This window comes from Eptesicus fuscus, chromosome 10 (genome assembly GCF_027574615.1).
Source record: "Eptesicus fuscus isolate TK198812 chromosome 10, DD_ASM_mEF_20220401, whole genome shotgun sequence".
Lineage (NCBI taxonomy): Eukaryota > Metazoa > Chordata > Mammalia > Chiroptera > Vespertilionidae > Eptesicus > Eptesicus fuscus.
Window position 1 is genome coordinate 95,530,174 of NC_072482.1, and position 21,797 is coordinate 95,551,970.

At 48.5% G+C, this 21,797-nt stretch overlaps 1 protein-coding gene across 3 annotated transcripts in view; it reads right to left on the reverse strand.

Annotated features, from left to right (window-relative positions):
* Positions 1-21,797, reverse strand: part of PRKN (parkin RBR E3 ubiquitin protein ligase) — a 534,126-nt gene that overhangs the window by 366,532 nt on the left and 145,797 nt on the right. For all 3 annotated transcript variants that reach the window (XM_054722613.1, XM_054722614.1, XM_028132921.2), the window contains exon 2: positions 10,292-10,455. In XM_054722613.1, the coding sequence (XP_054578588.1) occupies positions 10,292-10,455 (164 nt within the window). The remainder of the gene's footprint in view (positions 1-10,291; positions 10,456-21,797) is intronic.

The window sequence follows — 21,797 nt, forward strand, 5'->3', positions numbered from 1 at the left end:
TGAGGTCCCAGGGCCACAGCCCACCCTCAGGCACAGGAGCCATCGCAAGGCTGTCCTCTGGGCACCCTGGCCTGAGCCCGGCCTCCTCTTGTCTTCCGTCAGCGCAAATAAACTTTCAGTAAAACATATGGGCCGTCGGTTCTGTCATTTGCAGAATTCTTCTTTATATACAAACAAAACATCATGAGCATTCTGTGCTCTAATTTAATCCAGCCTCTTTCTATCTGGTATTCCAGAGTAAAAGAATTTTAAATAAATTTAGTTTACAGATGAAACCAGGCCATCCCTAAATTCCTCCCTTTATCCAATGTCTGAAACCGGGAGGGGGAACGGTTTTTAAGTGCGTGTGTTCTCCACGCTTTCCAACCACGACGCCCACATGAGGGGCTCGCTTATTTCCTGAAATCCAGGGCATGGCTCTCAGATCAATTGTGAAAACATCTGCAACCGCAGTGCACAGTGGTCGAGAGCTGTTTACTCTTGTTTACTTGGACTACTTGGCAAAGGCTTGGAAAACAAATGTGATTGTGTCTCTCAGACTTCTAAGGGGCTAATAATTCTGTTTAAGAATTCAAGAAACATCATACTCCTCAAAGTTTCATTGGTCTTACACTACGTGAATTCGTCTTTAAATGTCCCTGAGAATCAGTTAAATCATGTTCTAATCTCTCGTGTTAAAAATCATGTATTAATACATTCTGTCCCTTTAAAGTAGGTACAAATGGCAAACTTGTTTATTTTCTAGGGGAAGATAATTTCTATGCCTCTGTGAAAGAGAACAGAACTTTCTAAGATTGAACTTTATCTCAAGGTGCTTATAGGTTCCCATGTAGCTGTAAGAAATAACACAGAGAGATCCAGGCGCCCTGTCCCAGTTCCCCCAGCAGTGACAGAGCTATAGGACGACATCACAGCTGCACTGCCAGGGCTGGCGTGAGACACAGAACACCTGTCCCCACGGGGGTCCCCCTCCTGTCCTCAGCCGCCACACACTCTTCCTCCTCCTACTCCCTTGCACCCCTCCCCCCTTATCACCTACTAACCGCTCATCTCTCCTCCATTCCATCGTCTTGCCATCTCAAGAATCTATATATATATAAAAGCCTGAGTGACTGTCGCAACAGAAAAAAACAAACAGATGACCGAACAGGCTGCATGGGGCAACCAGGCCGGCTGCGGGGGCAGTTAGGGGTGATCAGGCAGGCAGGGGGACAGTGAGGGGTGACAGTGAGGGGCGACCAGGTCGGCAGGGGCAGTTAGGGGTGACCAGGCAGGCAGGGGGGCAGTGGGGGCGACCAGGCCCGCGTGGGGGCAGTTAGGGGTGACCAGGCAGGCAGAGGGGGCAGTGAGGGCAGTGAGGGGCGACCAGGTCGGCAGAGGGGGGCAGTGAAGGGCAACCAGGCTGGTGGGAGGGGGGCAGTTGGCGGCAACCAGGCCAGCGGTGGGGGGGGGGGGGGCAGTTAGGGGTGATCAGGCAGGCAGGCAGGTGAGCAGTTAGGAGCCAGTGATCCCGGATTGTGAGATCCTGTGGGATCGTGCCTAAACCAGCAGTCGGACATCCCCCAAGGGGTCCCAGATTGGAGAGGGGGCAGGCTGGGCTGAGGAGAACCCTGTGCACAAATTTCGTGCACCGGACCTCTAGTATGATAAATAGGGATGTACTCAGTATAGGACCTGGGATTGGCTTTTCTTCGCTTGGCACAATGCACTGAAATCCATCCAGCCCAGTGTACCCACAGCTCCTTCCCCGTTGCATAAACTGTGGGTGTGCCACGGTTTGCCCGTCACTCACACTGCAGGGCCAAGGCGAGGGAAGCAGCGGTCAGCTTTAGGTGCCGGTTTCTGCGTGACCCGAAGTCTCTGTTCCTCGGGGATGAATAACCGGGAGGCTGACTACTGCGCCGTGCGGTGAGCTCACGTTCAGTTTCTCCAGGAAACGGTCGTACTCCCTCCAGGGTGGCTGTGCCGGTGCACCCCGCCTTCCCGCCTGCAGTGGGCACACCAGCCAGGCCCGCCAGCCTCGCAGCATCCGGGGTCAGTGCTGCTCCCGTGGCCTTACAGGTACTTCTTGTGCATCCACAGCTCACCACACCCCCTTCCACAGGCAAAGTCTGCAAGCCTCACTCCCTCCATGGCCTGGCGCCTCACAAAAGCGCAATTTCTGCCAGAGAACCTTCTTTTTTACATTTCTTTCTTTTCTTTTTTCAAATCTTTATTGTTGAAAGTATTACATATGTTCCCCCCTTTCCCCCTATTGACCCCTTCTAGCCCCCTCACCTCTCCGCCCCCCAAGGCCTTCGCCACCCACCCTCCCCGCCTTCCCTCTGAGATCCCAGTCTGTTCCTTGCTCCCAGGTCTCTGGATCTATTTTGTTCACCAGTTTAATTCAGACGACCACTTTTTGACATCCATATTTTTTTTTTCCCATTTTCTTATAACGTTTTGAGACTCTTAAAATCTTGCCAGTACCGAAGTAGAACACGTTACTGTGTGCAGGAAAGAATCCCGCCCTACCAGTGCCGCTCAGACTGGTCTGCAGACACACCCTCTAGGAACTGAGAATTCTGTGAAATGGTTTAAAATGTTGTCGTATTAGATTATAATCTCCAAAATATCCTTTACCAGTTAAAAAGATGAAACCACTTTTTTAGTTATGAAATTTTCGTAAGATAGTGGTCTTAAGCTATCAAAATGCGGTCTTAAGCTTGGGGGAAGACATCAAGAAATACTTCCTATAAGAGGCGGAGATTCTTAAGGGTGAGATTCTTAAGTGTGACCAGGGCCCGGGACCCCCATCCACCTGTTCACCCAGGGCACTGCCTACACAGTCAAATGTCCTGGAATAGTTATTAATAGAACCCTTTTTCATCCTCAAAAGTATCCCATTTCGTATCATAAGCTTTAATGGCCACATTATCTATGATCACGATAAAAAGAAATAAAATGAAAACAAGAGGAAAACCCAGCAAGTATACGCACCTCCCCCAACGCCCCGCCGTTCCACCCTCTCTCAGTCGCCAAGGGGTTTACTTAGCCTTTGTCAGTGGAAACATTAAGTGGGTCCTGTGCACGGTTCATGCTCTTTTCCCAGCAGTAGCTCCTCATTACACATTCCGAGCTTGTCCTGTTCTAAGGCTGATAAGACGGCAAAAGAACAGCAATATTCTGCCAATTGCAGCCTTAATAAAATATAACCATCAGACTTGCAAATAAACGCATAACTTCCTAGGCCGGCCAATAAAAGTCTTATATGCAAACAATTTACCAGCTTCTCAACCCAAAACCACTGAACCGTGACCCACTTCGAGCTGCAGAAACAGCAAGCTTGCTTTTCCTAATTTCCTCAGACAGACGTGAACTCGATTTCAGCAAAGTATGTGACAAGTTGGTAGAATTAGAGGAAAATTATAAAATTATAACTGATAATACACCTATCACCATATAAAGAATCATTATGAATTATTAAGAACATGTAAACAGAGTTTGGGGCCTGCTAGTAGCTTTCCCCTGCCATTTGAGTTTTTATAACTGGCATATAGTAATTCTAGAGTCAGAAAAACATAGCCTAAGGATATTAAAAGGGAAGTAATGACGTTGGGAAAGAAAGGTGAAGGTCATTAGGAAAACACCAGCTCTCAGAAATGTGGTTCAATGGCATTTACGTACGTTGGAGGTGGTTCAGGGAGTACAGAGGGTGTTCACAGCACCCTGTGCAGCTTTTAAAGTTTCCAAACTTAGCAGGTTAATTAGCTATCGGATCCAAACAGACTATCATGTTCCTGAAAAGAACAGGCCCGTTTTCTTAGAGATTTCAAAACCCCGAATTCTTTCTCCATTGGACAGGACGGGCTGGTCAGTGAGAGCTGGTTTTCACTACTCTCAAATTCTGGAATATATACGGTGCATGTCACTACAAATACAGCCAATTAAACAATCTGGCTTTTGAGGGTCATTTACTCTGCTTTAATATTCACAACCTAAGCTATTAGAGGCTAAATGTCCTTGGTCTTCCAGACTCAGATCTGTCTCATAAAGCTCCGGAGAATGGGGGTAATAAACGAATGACCTTTAACACGGACAGCAGAATGGCCTACTTCATGGAAGGATGGCCTCTGAGTGTGTCTACTACACATTTGAAACATCATAAAATTGAACGTTTGTTGAAAGGAATTTATGAACACCCACCTGGATGAACCCTTTTATAAAGCAAACATTCCTATGTCATATTTTATTTCCTTTTTTGTAGATCTAACTTACTATCACAAAAAGAATACAAACAGAGTAACTTCCCTATAACATAGTAAGCACAGAAGGTCTCCATGTCCTGGCCTGACGGTTAACTTGGCATGTCAACTTGCCTGGATGGGCCCGCACTTTTGGTCAGACGTCAGTCGAGATGTAAAGTATGGAGGTGTTTTGATGAGCTAACACTGGATCAGTAGACCCCGGTATTGGGGTGAGGGGGCTGCGGGGGGGCTCCAGCCAGGAAGTGAAGGCCTGAGCAAGAAGGCTGACCCTCCCCGGAAGGAGAAGGAAGAAGAAGGAGAAGTTCCTCCCGCCCAGTGGCTCCCGAGGCAGGACAGCCCCAGGCAGGACACTGGCTTCCCCGCCCTGAGCTGCAGCTCCTCCTGGGCCTCAAGCCCAGCAGCCCTGGCGTCAGGCCTCGGCCTCAGGCTGGAAGTCAGTCAGCCTGTGACTCAGGTCTTAGGACTTGTCAGCCTCCCGGAGTGCCTGAGACAATTCCTTATAGAAATCTATCTGTCATCTATCTATTGATCTATCTATCATCTATCTACCCATCTATCTATCATCTATCTATCTATCTATCTATCTATCTATCTATCATCTATCTACCCATCTATCTATCGATCATCTATCTATCAATCGATCTATCTATGCATTTATCTATCATCTATCTATTGATCTATCACCTATCCACCCATCTATTAATTATCTATCTACTATCTATCTATCTATCTATCTATCTATCTATCTATCATCTATCTATTATCTATCTATCTATTATCTATCTATTCATCTATCTATCTATCTATCTATCATCTATCTACCCATCTATCGATTATCTATTATTTATCTATGTATCTATGTATCTATCTATCTATCATCTATCATCTATCTACATATTATCTATCCACCCATCTATCTATCAATTATCTATCTATCTATCTATTCATCTATCTACCTATCTAGTGACATGCACTGTATAACTATGTAAATTTATATCTAATTGGTTCTTTTCTCTGGAGAGTCTTGACTAATAAATATACTAGCTAATAAACCTGTACTGATATTAATGACATTAATAATAGCACAGCTTTTATGAATACAATGAATTCTGTTCAAACCAAATCTTATACAAATACTGAAGTCCCTATCATTTTAACAGTTAATCTAATTTCAAAGATGATCAGTTTTGGTATATACAACTACATTATAACCTTATTTTCCTTGTATAATTCTGAATAAGAAAATTAAAATTATGTAGAGGTGATTTATGGGACTTTTGGTATGCTGTGTGTCAGAATTGGGGGATTGGGGAAGGAGTTATTTGAACGGGCCCTGAATACTCAGTTGCATGAGTTAACAAGAACACTTTACAAAGAAAAAAGATCAAGCCATTGTGAGCAATATGTCGAAGATTAATATTTTATATTGCATGCCTGTAGGTCTGAGAAAAATAATACCAACACACAGAGAACCACTGCTTACAAAGTAGGAAAAAGTGTGTAACTCTTTCCGACCTGCTTCTCATAAACACAGAGCATGCAGATCTCCATGTTATAAACATACATTTTCAGAGCGGTAAGACCACGATGACTGCTGCGCCATGCAGCTAGAGGCTCTGCTTTTACTAAATCTGTTCGAGGAACTGTAGTCTTTTTAACACGCTAAGCGCCCTGTCAGTCACCGGGGCTGACACTGTACTTTCCGTCCCGAAGACAAAGCAGGCTGGGCGCTTAACGTGTGGAGCTTGCTAGTCCCACTGTTCTTAACGTAAGTAAAACCTGGATATGTAAGGGTCAAATATTTATTTACAAACTCCACGGCGTTCTTTTTAGTTAAAACATGTAAATATTATACACACACAAGCACACGCACACACAAATATGCATGTATATATTTTCCCCAGTAAAATACACACCCTATCATTGCCTTAGCTCATTAATTTATTGCAGAATCCATGCTGAAATGAGTCTTGTGTTATTTAAGGTGATCTCTTAGACCCTGAAGTCACTGCCTACTGATGCTGCTGCTTTAATAAATGCTCAATTTATACAGTGCAATGATTTTCCCCCAGTGCGCCACAGAAGTTTTAAACAAGCAATACCGGCCACTTAGTCAGGGCCCGGCCTCTTTCCCCTTAGACTGTCAAACAAAAATATGACAACAGCCGACACGATCGCAGTCCAATGTGAATGAATTAAATTATATCTATTTTTTGTCAGATTGGCAATTTTTTTGATGTGCCACAGGATTTTAGTTATTAGTTTATGTGTGCCACGAGATGGAAAAGTTGTACATTGCTGCTCTAGTGTTTTCTATACACTGAGTGGCCAGATTATTATGATCTCTGAACGCATAATAATCTGGCCACTCAGTGTGTGTGTATATATATATACTAGAGGCCTGGTGCACAAAATTCGTGCATGGGTGAGGTCTGGCCAGCCTGGCCAGGGGAGGGGACATGGGCGGTTGGCCAGCCTGCCTGCTGGTCGAACTCCTGGTCGAGGGGACAATTTGCATATTAGCCTTTTATTATATAGGATATACACTGAGTGGCCAGATTATTATGCGTTCAGAGATGATAGTGATCTGGCCACTCAGTGTATATCGTACTCTGTTCTAAGAGCTGTACAGCAGTTAACCAGTTTAGTCCTCACGATCCAATGGGACAGGAACTGGTACGATTCCTATGTTACAAGCGAGCCAACGGAAACCCGGCGCACACATTCCCGAGTGTGTAAGGTGCATCTTCACAACGGTTTTGCCTTAATTTGTAACGTGAGAAAATGGGCGCTCCCCACATACTTGAGTTATATTATGAAATAACCTTATGCAGTATCACCCGTGCACTTGGAAATGAAGACTGTAACACGGAAAATGCTCATGACACGTTCTAAGCACATCAGGCTACGGAAGCGCATTTCCCCACAGCCGACGTCCGTGTACTGGTGAGACAGCCGCGCGTGGAGGGCCAGAGACTGCTCCACAGGGCAGGCCGCTGCCAGGGCCGCCCGGCCCCCCTGCCTCTCGGACCCAGTCCCGCCTCTCAGGCTGAGCCCCGCAGCCCGGCCTCCACCAACCTCCTCCTCCTCCTCCTCCTCCTCCTCCTCCTCCTCCTCCTCCTCCTCTTCCTCCTCCTCCTCCTCCTCTTCCTCTTCCTCCTCCTCCTCCCCAGCGCTCTTCACCAGTGACTTCTTTCCCTACGACATCCTAGAGGAGTCCGTGGGGTGCGGACGCCTTCTTTACGGGCCCCTCCCGTCCTCCCCAATGAACTGCTGTGGCTCCAGGACCATGACCTCTCCCTCTGCGCAGGTCGCCCGGAACGGGGCCTGAGCCCGCGGCTGGAGCTGAGAGGAACTCTACAGGAAAGCGTATCAGCCCGCCGTGAGCAGTAACGTGGACCCCGGGTGAACAGAGTGGCCCGGGCTCCCGCCTTCCGCTGCCTGCGGGACAGCCCCAGGCGTCTCCTCGCCGGGTCAGGCTGCCTCCCTCCCACCGCCCCCCGCCGCGGGCTGACCCCCCCCCCCCCAGGCCCTGCCTCGCTCTAGCTCTCTCCACATGAACCCCTGGGGCCCAGCCGTCGCTACCCTGTGGGGCAGCTCCAGGCCCCTCCCTGCCGAGGCCCAGCCTCTGCTCCTGTTCTGGAAGGACAGGGAGCGCCCTCGCCCAGGGCACACCTCGCTCCTTCTCCGGCTCCAGGACCTCGAGCGTCCACTCATCGGCGGGTCTTCCCGTGTGACTCCCGCTGAGACCTGGCTCTCCACCCCGACAGCTTCCTGACGTGTGTCTGCCCTCCACAGGCAGCCAGGCACGGTCCTGGCACAGCCATTGGTTACAGGAAGGCGCCGCGGACAGGTGAGCCCAGCCTGTGGCTCAGCCTGGTACTTGCCTCAGAGCCCTGCTCCCTCCGAGGCTGATGACTCTGCCTGTCCCGGTGCTTGTCAAATACAGACCCTAAATCCACAGACAGCGACACACAGATGGTGCAGCCTTGGTCCACCCCAGTGACGGGCAACCTTCTGAGCTTGGTGTGTCACACTTCGCCAAAACACTGAGCATAACTCGGGTAGTGTGTCACTTTGAGGAAAAAACATTATTTCGCAAATGTTTCATCCTCAGGAGCAGCAAATGTTTCATCCTCGGCATGCGGCCGCCTCAGCGGCCACGTGTCATCAGAAATGGCTACGCATGTCAGTGCTGACACGCGTGTCATAGGTTCGCCATCACTGGTCAAACCCACCGGGTCCACAGGTGGAGGTGAGGTGACATAGGACAAGCAGGTCAAACTCACGGCCCACAGGCTGCATGTGGCCACAGTGAATATTTTTGCGGCCCGGCCAATGTAACGGTGCGTAAGAAACGTCCGCTAACGTTACTATAACCGTGTTGCATTCATGTCCCTTACGCACCTTACGCGCAGGCGCACCATTTCTCTCCACTAATACCAGCAGCGAATGTTTTAGCAGCCGATGGCCACGTCATTAGTCTTGGACTGACTTGTTTGGTGTGCGCAACAGGAAATATTTCGCTTTTGGAGAACCAGAAAAACAGGTTTATTTGCATTACGCTTATTAATTTGTGCAGTTATTCAGTGTCTGGTAAGTTAATGTTCAAAAAAAGATATTAAAATGTTCTATTATTTTATGTTAACAATGACTTACTTATTTCAGCCCTTTGTAGTCAGCATGTCTCTATCGAAATGAACCTTCGTTTCTATGAAAATGGAAGCTTTTGTTTTTTTGTGACCCACATCAAGGTAAAGCTTGTTTATTTGGCCCGTGTCAGCCTTTGAGTTTGACACGTTTGCCATAGGACCTCCAACTCCAAGCTTTGGGGAACATAAAACATTCCGGTCCAAGGAGCCCTCTCAGAATCACTTATTTGTGAAGGAGACGTTCTTGGACTTAGAGGTGGCGGGCACGGGAAAAGCTTTGTGGCTGACTGAGACAAAGAACACCGGAGCGCAGCCACGCCCTGCTCCTAGGGAAAGCCATTGCCTACAAGCTCCGCACGGCGGCTGTGCACCGTGAACAGGTCCCTGCCCTCCGCGGGGGGCCCGGGAGTGGGGCGATCTGCATGTCTAGGGCTCTTTTGTGTTCCCCACTCGGAAAGCATCCGCGGAGCAGCTGACATCACCCCCGGAGACAGTGATGGGATGTCCACAGAGGAGGGACATGGGGTGCCGGACAGGCTCCGTGACAGCAGCCCCGCGGCCACTGTGAGCGCCTCGGTGTGCGGGTGAGAAAGGGGGTGTCTGCGGGGCCTCAGCAGCCTGACCCTCCACGGAGAACCACCTCAGTCCAGCGGAACCTTATTTGCTGGCATCGCTCAGAGGGCCAGGCACTGCAGGTTCACTGGTCCCCTGACCAGTTATCAGCTCCTTCCCACAGAAATCACTGTCCCAGTGACCCCCGGATGCAGAGGATCGGGGCTCCCCTGGGGCGGGAGCAGTGCAGCCCCAGAGAAGACAGGGGAGCCCTCTCCAGCATGTCAGGGGCCTGCTCCCCGAGTCTTACTCAGGCTTGGAGACATTAGACACAGAGGCACTGTGCCTTCCCTCCAGCCTCTGGGCAGCCCTGGCTGGGGGTGGGGGGCACCCCCACGCGCTGTGCATGGGCCCTGGGGTGCCCTCCCTGGGTCAGTCCCACAGGCAGGCGCAGGGCACCGCTGCCCTCCAGGGGTCACACTGGGTTACAAATCCCTCCCGCGCAGCCCTGAGCTGCGGATCTGAGCAATTTATTCGCATCCTTCCTTCCTCCTTAGGATTCCCGTGGAGTAAGTGAGGGAGGAATTGGACAGACACGGAAACCGGGCTCCGCTGCTCCCGCTCAGCCAACATTTATTCACGGTCTGTTCCCCTCCCTTCCCCCCGCCACACACACACACTCAGCCCTTCCTCTTGCTGCTTCGCTGCATAATTAAGGTCAGAGTTAATGAAGTGGCGGAGTCAAGTTCAGGCAATCCCCAGGCGCCATTTATTCTATCAGATCCGGGCCCTGAATGTCAGCCGGGGACCGCGGCCCGGCCCAGCCCGCAGGCCACTCACCTGCACCACCAGGTCATTCCTGAGCTCCTTCCCCGCGAAAATCACGCGCAGCTGGTCGGCTGGAACCCCCTGTCGCTTAGCAACCTCCTCCTTGAGCTGGAAGATGCTGGTGGCAGCGTCCACCTCCACTGGGAATCCGTGGCTGGAGTTGAACCTCACGAACACTGGCCGGGAAAGTGGGGAGAAAGGAGGTGAGATCCCTCAGCCTCGGACCAGGTGCCCGCCCTGCCCGCCGGGGGTGGCATCCTGTTCCTTCACGCACGGCCTGGGGCTGCGGGGTGACCGTGGGAGAAGCACGTTGTGTTAGTGACCACAAACCAAGCTGCGTGCTCCCCGACTTCGTCCTGGGGAAGGCGCCACAGGGCCTGCTCCAGCCACGGGGGGATGCAGCCGCTGGAACTGCTCCCCTGCCCTGGGGGCCCGGGACCCCGTCCTCTGCACCCTCCTCCCCGGCCCTCCCGCCAGCTGTCCTGTCCACTGCTGTCATGGCTCTCGGGGAACCTTCCAGATGTTGGCAGTGGCCTCCCCACTGATGCCTCACACCATTCTGCTAAGGAGGCTCCCCACAGCCCCCCAGTTCCTAAAGGCTCCTGCTGCTCCTGGGGGAGGAGGCTCCAGCCCCTCTCCTCTGCACACACCTGCGCCCCAGCATTCCCTCCGCCAGGCCCCCCTGTGCTCTGCGGAGCTCCATGTTCCCAGACAACAGCCAGAAAACCACGGGGCCGTCGCTGGCCTTGTTCACGCCGCGCCCTCGGTCCCCGGGCCAGGAGGCCACCCAGCTCCACCGTCCACTCACCTCCGACGGGACCTCCTCCAGGACCCGCTCACGGTCCGCCCTGGAGGCTGCGCCCCTCGGCCGAGCAAGGGGACATTCCCTACAACCCGCCCCCTCCCCTGCGGCTGCAGCCGTGCACAGAGGTCCCACACCCTGCGGAGCCCGAGGGCCTGGGCACAGTCCTTTCTACGCGGAGCCGGGACTGCGGCGGCCACCGAGCGGGTCCCGGGCTGAGTGGTGAAGTGAGCTCAGGGTGACACGTCTACACATGGCCAGGCCCGGGCCCCTCACCCTCCCCCCGCAGCGGCCACCGAGCAGGTCCCGGGCTGAGTGGTGAACTGAGCTCACAGGAACCACGGCTCCAGGGTAAGCGGCGCTGCACAGTTTCCCCCAACTTGGTGGTTACAAGGACCGGTTATCATAGCTGTTGCCACGTTAAGAATCTGTTATTTATATCACGTAACTTAGTGCTTGACTGCATGCTATCAGCTGTTATCCTTCATGAACGTCTTACATAATTCTTAATTCCTGACTTCCCCAGTTCTTTCTGACCGGGAGCCGCACCCAGCATCACGGTGGGAAACAGAGAGCAGGCCCTCTGCCTGGTGGAGCCACCAGATCGGCTCCCTGAGAAGGCAGCCCTGGCATCGCGCCCTTCGTACCGAAGGCACAGGACAGTGCACAGAAGCAGGGAAGTGCTGGTAGGGAGGACATGCGGGAGGAGCACATTCAGAGCCTGTGGCGTGCGGCCGGGGACCCGTGGCGGCACCCCGGCGGCCCAACCAGTCTTTCCAGCTGGAAGAAGCAAGAGGCGGAACCTGAGGAGAACTGCCTCTGAGAGGCGCGAGGGACACCTCAGAAGGGCAAGGGCCAGAAAGGGAATGTCACCCTTCTGTCCACCGTGTCTCTGTCTGACGGGGAACCTTCCAGATGTTGGCAGTGGCCTCCCCACTGATGCCTCCCGGCTGACGGCGGGACCACGAGGTGCAGAACACACGCCACGTCTTCTGGGGGAGGACAAGGTCTGCTCGAGGACGGGGGTGACCCCACCCGCACAACGGGGTGGCACAGAGCAGTGCGGGCAGAAGGAACGAGAAGAACATCACAGCAGGAAAGGACCTCAGTGAGGAGAGCAAGGTCAAGGTCAACGGGGATTCGTCCTTCTGACAATGTGCACCCTCGATACACTGCTGTGAGAATAGCATTTTATCTCTGTGGTCTTCCTTGTCTGATCTTGAGAAAAGCATCAAGCAGAGCCCACATGAGGGACAGTCTAAAACATACCTGACCAGTCCCCGCAACGTACAAGGTGAGTCTGAAAAGCTGCACCACGCAGAGTGGCCGGAGGAGACCTAATGTCGTGACAAAATGCAATGTGGTCTTCCAGGAGGGACCCCGGGAGAGAAAAACAAAGGACATCGGAGTCAAGTTTGGGTTTTAGTTAGTAAAAACTGTCAACATTGGTGCTCATTCTAAAAGTGGAGTATAATAATATGTCAAAATAAGGAAACCGGGCATGGCGTATAGTGAGAGCTCCCCGTACTATCTTTGCAATTTTTCTCTAAAGCTAAAACTACTCTAAATAAAAGTCTACTTTTAAAAAATCTGGACTGATTCAGATCTGCTGTCCAAAAAACAGATTTTTCAGTTCAAATCCAACTAAAATAATTGTCTCATAAAACAAAAGAAACAACTGTCATCAGGAAAAAAAAAAAAAAAAAAGACAGAATCCAGACTTTCCAAAACTTACATTCATAATGTTCAGGACACAATTACAAAATCACCCAATATTTGAAAGAACCACAAAAATGAAGCATATTTTCAGGAGAAAGAAAATCAACCGAGACAAACCCGGAGGTACCTCTGAGTCTGGAAGTAGTAGACAAAATCTTCAGGTGGCTAGTATCGCTATCCTCAGCGAAGTAACACAACATATTCTTGTAACGAATGGAAGGACAGGACAGACAAGCAGAAAAATGGAAATTATAGAGAAGTACCAAATGGAAACTGCAGAAATAGAACTACATTAGCTAGAATGAAAATTTATTGGATAATATAATAACAAAATGGAGATAAGAGAAAAATATTAATGTGGAGTAGAGAGGAAGAAGATGAAAAATATGAACAGACCTCAGGGACCTAGTAGGTAATATCAAATTGTCTAACATACATGTAATTTTAGTAACAAAACAAAAAAGAAGAGAAAATGAGGCAGAAAAAATATTTGAAGAAATAATGCCTACAATTTAGAAATGTCTAATGAAATAAATTTACATATTCAAGATGCTCAATAAACACCAAGCAAGATAAACATGAATAAGACCATGTCAAGGCACATCATAGTCAAATTACCAAAAACCAGAGATAAGGAGCAAGTTGTAAAAGCAACAGAAAAAGAGGACCCCCTGCATACAGGCTTAAAACAATGTGATTGACGGTTAATGTCTCATCAGAAACAAAGGAACCAGAGTAAAAGTACAACGCCTTTAAATTTTTCAAATTGAAAAAAAAAAAAAAGCAAAAACACTGCCAACACAGAATTCTATATCCAGTAAAAATATCTTTCAGGAATAAAAACAAGATAAAGAGATTTTAATATAAAAGAAAGCTAAGAGAGTTTGTCACAAGCAGACTCTTCTACAAGAAATGCTAAAGGAAAGAAACTTCACACTGGAGGAAGATGATATCAGATGGAAATGCAGATCTTCAGAAAGGAATAAGAACAACAGAAATGCTAACTAGCTCAGTAAATACAAAAGACAATTATGTGGGGAGTTTTTTTATCTTTTCCTTTGTTCATCATAATTTTTTAAAAAACATACAACTGTTTGTGTGGATTAAATTGTGGTCCCCCAATTCTTATGTTGAAGCCCTCACTAATGTATTTGGAGATGCAATCTTAAGGAGATAATTAGTATTACAGATGTGCCCTTTTTCCCTCATTGACCCCCTCCACTCCACTCCCGCCTCCTAACCCCCTGGATTTTACACTGCTCTCTCTCTCTCTGGCCCTCTCCCCCACTCTTTTTTCTTTGACTAATTCTTTTATTTTCTGCTTTAATTCTTTAGCAGAAGCCACATTATGGGAGGTGGAGAATGGGAGGTAAGTTTATTCTCTGTAAAGTAGGAGGTAAGAGAACCTGCCTCATAAATTTATTGTGAGAATCAAATGAATTAACAGAGGAGAAGTATTTAGAAAAGTACCTGGAACATGATACGTCCCAACAGTTTTTAGCTCTCACCCAGGCCCAGCATGTGGCTCAGACACTGTGGTCCCTCTGTCCAGTGCACACCATTAATGTCTGGTTGGCTGGGGTGGCGGTGTTTGGGGAGAAATGGGAGTTTCTGCTGATGGGATGAGGACTTCTTTTTGGGGTGATGAAATCTTCTAAAACTTATGGTGGTGATGGTTGCAGAACGCTGCGATAGGCGGAAAGTCATTGAATGTCCCACTTTAACTGGCGAATTCTACAGTATGTGAGTGTATCTCAGTAGAGCTGTCTCCTCCAACACCCTCCCAGTTTCGGTACATCCATCACTTCCTAAAGGACTTGGCGAGAGGACAGTCACCAGGTCATTTTGGAATAAGCGCACGGATGAGTGTGCGTTCGTTTTGCTTTAAATGGCTTTCTTTCCTGTTTTCATCCATTATGGAAGCCTGCAATTATGAGAAGAAATGTACAAATTTTGTATATGTCATCTGTTGCATTTAGATGTCTGTTTTTGTCATGTGGTAAACTTTCGTTTTGAAATATCACACAGTTGGCGTACCTAGAACTGCTGGATGGACCCAGAATAGTGCTAATGGTATAAGAAAGAGGAGGCATGTATTTCAGCTCTCAATATAGAAAATCTAATTTGCTTAAATTACTCACGCTGTTCTCATTTCCATATGCTCTGAAGTACAAAAAAGATGTAGACCAAATCGCTGGTGACATTGAAATTCATGTATTCATTCCTTCAACAAATATTTACTGAAAAGTGACCATGGCTAGACACTGCCAGAGATGCTAACAGAATCCTGTGCTGCAACCCGACATGTTTTATTAATTTGTCCCCTGTGCCAAGACTGGATGCTCCGAGAACAGGGCGGAGGGAGTGGCTCACGGCTGGCGGAGTAGCAGCACTTCAGAGACAAGGAGGCATTTCTGGCGGAGATCGGAAAACAAGTACGGGGTGTCCGGAGGGAGCGGATTTTAAACGGCTCCCAATGGGAGTCCTGGTTTCCCAGTCACGTCTTCAGGAGAAGCAAGCTGCTCTCATTCGTCACGGCCGTCGGTACAGAGGGACGGGCGTCCGTGCAGCGGTGAGCAGACAAAGCAAGGGCGAGGCATTTCACAGCCGCGGGCCCACACGTGCCCTTCTGGGCCTGGCTTCTCCCTCTCAGCACCAGGGTTTCCAGGTTCATCCATGTTGGAGCACGTGGCAGAACCCCGTTACTTTTTATGGTCACATGACACTTCCGTGTATGGATATAACGCATGTATCTGTCTATGGGTTGATGGGCGCTTGGGCTGCTTCTGCTGTCGGCTGTTCTAGGCAATGCTGCGGTGAACGTTCGTGGACAAGTCTCCACGTGGCATGTGCCCGTTTTTCTTGGGAATACTCCAGCAGGATCAAATGGCAACACGATGTTGGACTTTTTGACAAACTGTGAAAACCTGACTGATCATCAATATCGTGCAAAAGTGATAGTTTCACACAATCCTGCTAAGGCAGGGTTTCGTCAAACTAGGACTATCAAGTTAATGCATTTGCGTTCCCATGACGCAGACTCGCGTTTTAAATCGGAGACTAAGTCCGTCCTGCGGCATTTGGACTGAGGTTGCCACTTACTGATGACAGCCCCTCGTGCCATGGTAATGCTAACCGCCTTCCTCTCCGATTCGCTGTGAGACCTCAGGAGAGTGGACTTGTGGTCATAAATCTCAGTTATTTCTCAGCTCAATTTCCTTGATTATTTTCTACTAGAGGCACGATGCACGAAATTCGTGCAGGGTCCTTGGCCCTCGCAACCGCGGCTTCATCGGGAAGGTTGTGCGGAAAGATGTCCGGCCTAATTAGCATATTACGCTTTTATTATTATAGATGTTTTAAACTAGTTCCAATATTAAACCTCATACTTCCTCTTGTTTTAATGGACATAATTGGCATATAACACTGAATTAGTGTGAGGTGTACAACATAGAACATACGTTACATATGTATATATTGTAATGTGAAATGATCACCAAAGTAAGATTTGCTAACATCCATCGCTACAGATAGTTTAAGATACACGCTCTTAGCAGCTTTCAGATACACACTCCAGTATCGTCACTGCAGGCACCACCCTGCACGTCACAGCCCGGGACTCATTCCTCTTATAACTGGAAGTTTGTGCCTCTGACCACCTTAGTTTCCTCTTTTAGCAATAAATCGTGGCTCCTATTTGAAAAATATGGCTTAAAGAATGATCACACTCTGCAAAGTTAAATGAAAAATGACAAGTCACTAAAGACAACATTGTGGGCACAAATCTGGAAGCACAGAGCTTTGGAGTCACACGGTGCGAAATGAAGCTTCGCCGGCAATGAAATGACACAGTTTGCTGAGAGCAGCAAAAAACACCCATTCACTACAGGAGATAAAAATTCTGATACTTATGTTTATGTTAAGAAAATCCAAACAAGAGACTTCCCAGACTCAGAAAAAGCCAGGCATTACTGTTTAGCTTGATCGTGTGGATTTGGCAAAAGCTTTTCAAGTTGCACAAGGTAAAAAAAAAAAAATCATGTAATTCATGGTTTTATGTGTTTTGTTTTGTTTTATAATAAAAAGAGAGGAGGGAAAGGTTCCTTCTTTTTTATAGCAGCATAGTATTCCATCGTGTAGATGTACCGCAGTTTTTAACCCACTCATCTGATCTGCTGGGGTGGGGGGTGAGGTCAGAGAGCAACCAAAGGGCTTGTACGCTTGCATATTAGCGTCACCAATGGACACAGACACTGGGGCGGCGGGGGCTTGCCCAGGGTGGGAATGGCTGGAGGAGGGGTCAATTGGGGAAAAAGGAGACATATGTAAAACTTTAGACAATAAATTTAAAAAGAGAGAGAGAGAGAGAGAGAGCGAGGAGGGAAAAATGGAGGATAAGAAGAAGGAAGAGTAGAAAGGGAGGAAAGATTTCAAGAAAATTTCCAAAACAAAACAGCCAACTTTGGAAAACTGCCTGAAAGGTAAAACAGGTCGCTAGTGACTGCAGAAAAGCGAGGGCTGCTGGCCCCGTGAGGCTCTGTCCGTGCGTGGGCTGCGGGGAACGGGACAAGGGCGGTAACAGCGCATCTAGTGTGCACGCACCCCCAGCACTTGACGGAAGAGATGCCTGCTGAATACCAGTGCTTTCCCGACGTCTCCACTTCGTCACATTTGGGGCCTCAGACACTTACTAATCCGGGGCTCTTATAAATGCCGAGGTGCCCTGCGATCTGATAGCCGGGAGGGAAACAGACTGGCCTCCCCTCCACATGCTGAACGCTCACCACATCAGAAGTAAGAGCACAGACACACAGCGCTTCCCAGGGTGAAGACCGCTCTCCAGCTGCACCGGACCTGCTGTCGTTCCGTGTTTGGCATCAATAACTTCAGTAACGATGGTGACCAAAGAGATGGATCAGAGCATGGGGTCAGAGGGAGAGGCTCGACAAACGACCTCAGTGTTCCAAGGGCATCAAACTGCAAAACCATTTTTTCTGGAGGTGTTATTTAGGTAATGAAGGCATTTCTTTAAAATTTCAAGACAGGCCCACCAGCATGGCTCAGTGGTTGAGCATTGACCTATGAACCAGGAGGTCATGGTTCAATTCTCAGTCAGGGCACGTGCCCGGGTTGCAGGCTCGATTCCCAGTGGGGAGTGTGCAGGAGGCAGCCAGTCCATGATTCTCTCTCATCATGGATGCTTTTTATCTCTCTTTTCCTCTCCCTTCCTCTCTGAAATCAATAAAAAAATATTTTAAAAGTTTCAAGATAGAAGAAGAAATGCTAATGTTATACTTATTACCTAGATAATGTTAAGTGCTGAAGGCAGGGGACACATGGAACATTGACTTCACCTGCACACACTGATATGGAAATTTTGTCACCATTCGGAGTTTTATACGAAAATTTACTCCTGGCTAAATTCTTTGATAAGTTTTGTGTGTCCTTGAAAATCCACTAAAATTGAGTTATGATGATGATATTTAAGAATTTAACAAAGTTATCACAAGAACATCACACTCAAGTCTTTTTTTTTTCTTTCTTCACTCTCACTTCCTATCCGCAACCCCTGGCTATATGGTGACTAATATATCTTAATGTATTTCTGTGTATCAATATTTTTATTATGTTATTTCTTAAGATGACAACTCCAAATAATAACTAGTGCTGAAAGAAAATACAGGAACCACCAATATTTTTCTTTTCTTGACATACTTGCAGATGTATATTTTTATGTTTAGAACAAAAGTTAATAAAGAAACATGCCCGGCTTATTATTTCCAGATTGATTGCAGAAATAGCTGCTACCATTTTTGAGGATGTGGAAGTTTATACGTGTATGTGATGAGGCAATGACTGTGGTAATTACTTTCAGAAAGTAACGCTTCTCATTGTTTTTCTCTTCTCCCCTTACCACTCGCATTACGGAGAGAAAGGGGCCTGGCTTGTTTGAGGAGGCAGGAGTGGTCGTAAGAATGCTCACCTGTGCCCAGGTATTACATCATTCTTAATTTTCAATGAAAGTTAACAAGTCACTCACTGCATCTGCTTCTACTGCAGAATAAAAGAAATAGCGCTATTCTCTGTGGTTTGCACCAGTTTCTCCTTTTTAACACGACCCTTTTATTTAAAGGTTCGGTGAAAGTGCCTACTTTCTCAATGGTAAGTAAGGTAACAAGAACTATTTGTGTATACTGCATACAGGGTTATAAAATAGACTAGAGGCCCGAAGCACGAAGATTCCTGCAAGAATGGGCCTTCCTTCCCCTGGCTGCCGGCACCACCTTCGCTCCACCCGGAGCCGCCTTTCTGCCTTTGCTCCGGCCTGGAGCCCCTTTCCGCCTTCCCACGGTGCCCAGAGGCCCAGAGCAGCTGGGACGGTGCGGAACGCCTGCATTGTCCCCATGGCGATGATGCAAGCATCCTGCCCCCGGGCCGCTAGGTGCCTGTGTATGCAAATTAACCCACCATTTTTGTTGGGTTAATTTGCATACTCACTCCTGATTGGCTAGTGGGTGTCGTGAAGGTACAGTCAATTTGCATCTTTCTCTTTTATTAGTGTAGATAACTCTGTTAAAACAAGGCAGCAATTACACTAACCCCTACTGTTATCACCAGCTTCTAGAAGGATCCTAGCAAATTAATAAACAAATCTGGTAAATAAAAAATATACTGAGTCCAACTACTTTGAGTTATTGCTATGATTCTATTATATTTATTACTATTATAAATCTGTTTAAAGGCCCACTTCTTGGGGAAGCCCTCTTGACTATACTCAAAACCACAACTCCCACTCGGCACGCTAAAGCTTCCTCCCGTCTTTCTTGTTCTCCGGAGCGCCTCCCGTCCCAGACAAACTGCCTCCTGGAGACCAGAATGTGCGTCTGTTTTGTTCATGACTTTATTCCCAGTCGCTGACATGGGCTAGCTGCTTGGTAATACAGGCTGGATGATACTATGACACATGTATGATGTGCGGCACGCACTTATCGCATGCTGTCTCCCTCCCCCGACCTGCTCCTCTTTCGTCTTCCCTGAATGAGGACCATCAGCAATGAATGGTTCATGCCCAAAACTTACGAATCCTCATCAACTTACTTATTTCCCTTATACTTCTTACTCTTTAGCCCTTGGTTCTATCTCCAAAATATAGCGAGGATTGTTCTACTTCTCTCTGTCTCTCTGTCTCCATGACCCCTCTCATGTATGAGCAACAGCCTCATAGCCCCTCTTTCTCCTTCACACATGTCCCTCCCAGGAGCAGCCGGTGAATCTCTTGACAAAAGAATAAAGTCATGTCACTTCCAGCTCACACCCTCCCAATGACCTTCTGCTGCTCACAGAGTCTAGTTCCCACTCCAGGCTCCTTGAACCCGCAGGAGGAGTCACCCGTGTGCGTCTCATTCTCTCCTGCACATGTGGATAACTCCACTGTGGAAATATGTTTGAATACTCCTTTTCAAAACAACCGTACTTCTTTTTAGGTTATTTATGTTTAGTGACAAACCACCAAATCCCATTTCAACAACAACAAAGATAATTTTTGAAAACTCTTCTACTGTCCGTGAAAAACAAAAGAGATTAATTTGTTCACCTATGATTTGTGCACTGAGTAGAGGGGAGTAGCTCCTATTCAAATGGCCTGGCCTGGCGCTGGCACTCCCGGGAGCCAAAGGGAACCTGACCCACAGAGGGCATCAGCAGTGCCAGCAACACATCTCATGCAATGGAGAGGGCACCTCCATTCGCCCATCATTTCCTCAGCCCTTTTAGAGCATGGCTTTGATTTACTAAATTATTTTTTTTCAAATGAGGGCACAATAGGCTAATGACCAGTGTGTTACTTTAACTGCCACAGAAATGCAAATTACAGACCTATCAGGGCATGATTTTCTACAAAACCCAACATGTTCTGTTGTGTGTGCCCTTTCCATGGGTCAATATATAAGCCATTTCTATATTTCTGGAAGTACCCAGATTTATAATCTCACATGCCATCCTGAGACTAAAAATATTACAATAGTTATTTGAGGCTGAAAGAATTCAGAAGGACTGCTCTCCTGGGCCTGGCGTGGAATGGCGCCCCCGTGGAGTTTCCACCCCTTTCCCGCCGCGTTTCAGCCTCTGGTTCCTAACCCACGGAACTCGCTGCCCGGAGACGGTCTTCACCCGGATGGTGAGGGGCGGTGTGTGACCATCTTTCCTCTGAGATGACGAGGGTTAAGTCCCAAACGCTGGACCTGTCCGCTTCTTACCCAGGCACTGACTTCACGATCAATGTTTACGAGGGTGTGTGGACAAGCTCTCTGCCGCCTTTTATACTTTCACGACTTTTTATTTTATGTCCGCCTGGCACCAAATAATAAATTTCTACAGTATTCTGGCCAATACACATCACACAACGATCCCATCCTTCACCCAGGAGGCGCACCCGAAGCACATCCAGCTGAGAGCCTGTGGGTACCGCTGTGGTTACCCAGGAAACCTGCTATGAAAATCGGGACCCGTGTCAAAACACACGAGAACACAACTCCCCCAACCCTGCCCCTGAGCTGCCTGGGGACGGTCTGCACAACAACACCAGCAGCGGAGGCCCCGCGCCACTGACAACGTGGCTGGCATTTCTGTGGCTTCTGTGCTGACGGGGCTCTGTAATGGTTAAAAGGGCTTCATGTGACAATAAAAAGAAGCCGTACGTATGAAGACAATGGAACACGCAGGATTGGGTGCACTGTGTGAGAAGGATGAAAAAAGCAGGGAAGACAAGCAGTGACACTACCGGCAGCCTCCCCTCCCCACCTCCCCACCTCCCCACCTCCCCACCTCCCCACCTCCCCACCACCCCACCTCCCCACAGCCCCACCTCCCCACCTCCCCACCTCCCCACTACCCCACCGCCCCACAGCCCCACCTCTCCACCTCCCCACCACCCCACCTCCCCACAGCCCCACCTCCCCACCTCCCCACCACCCCACCTCCCCACCTCCCCACAGCCCC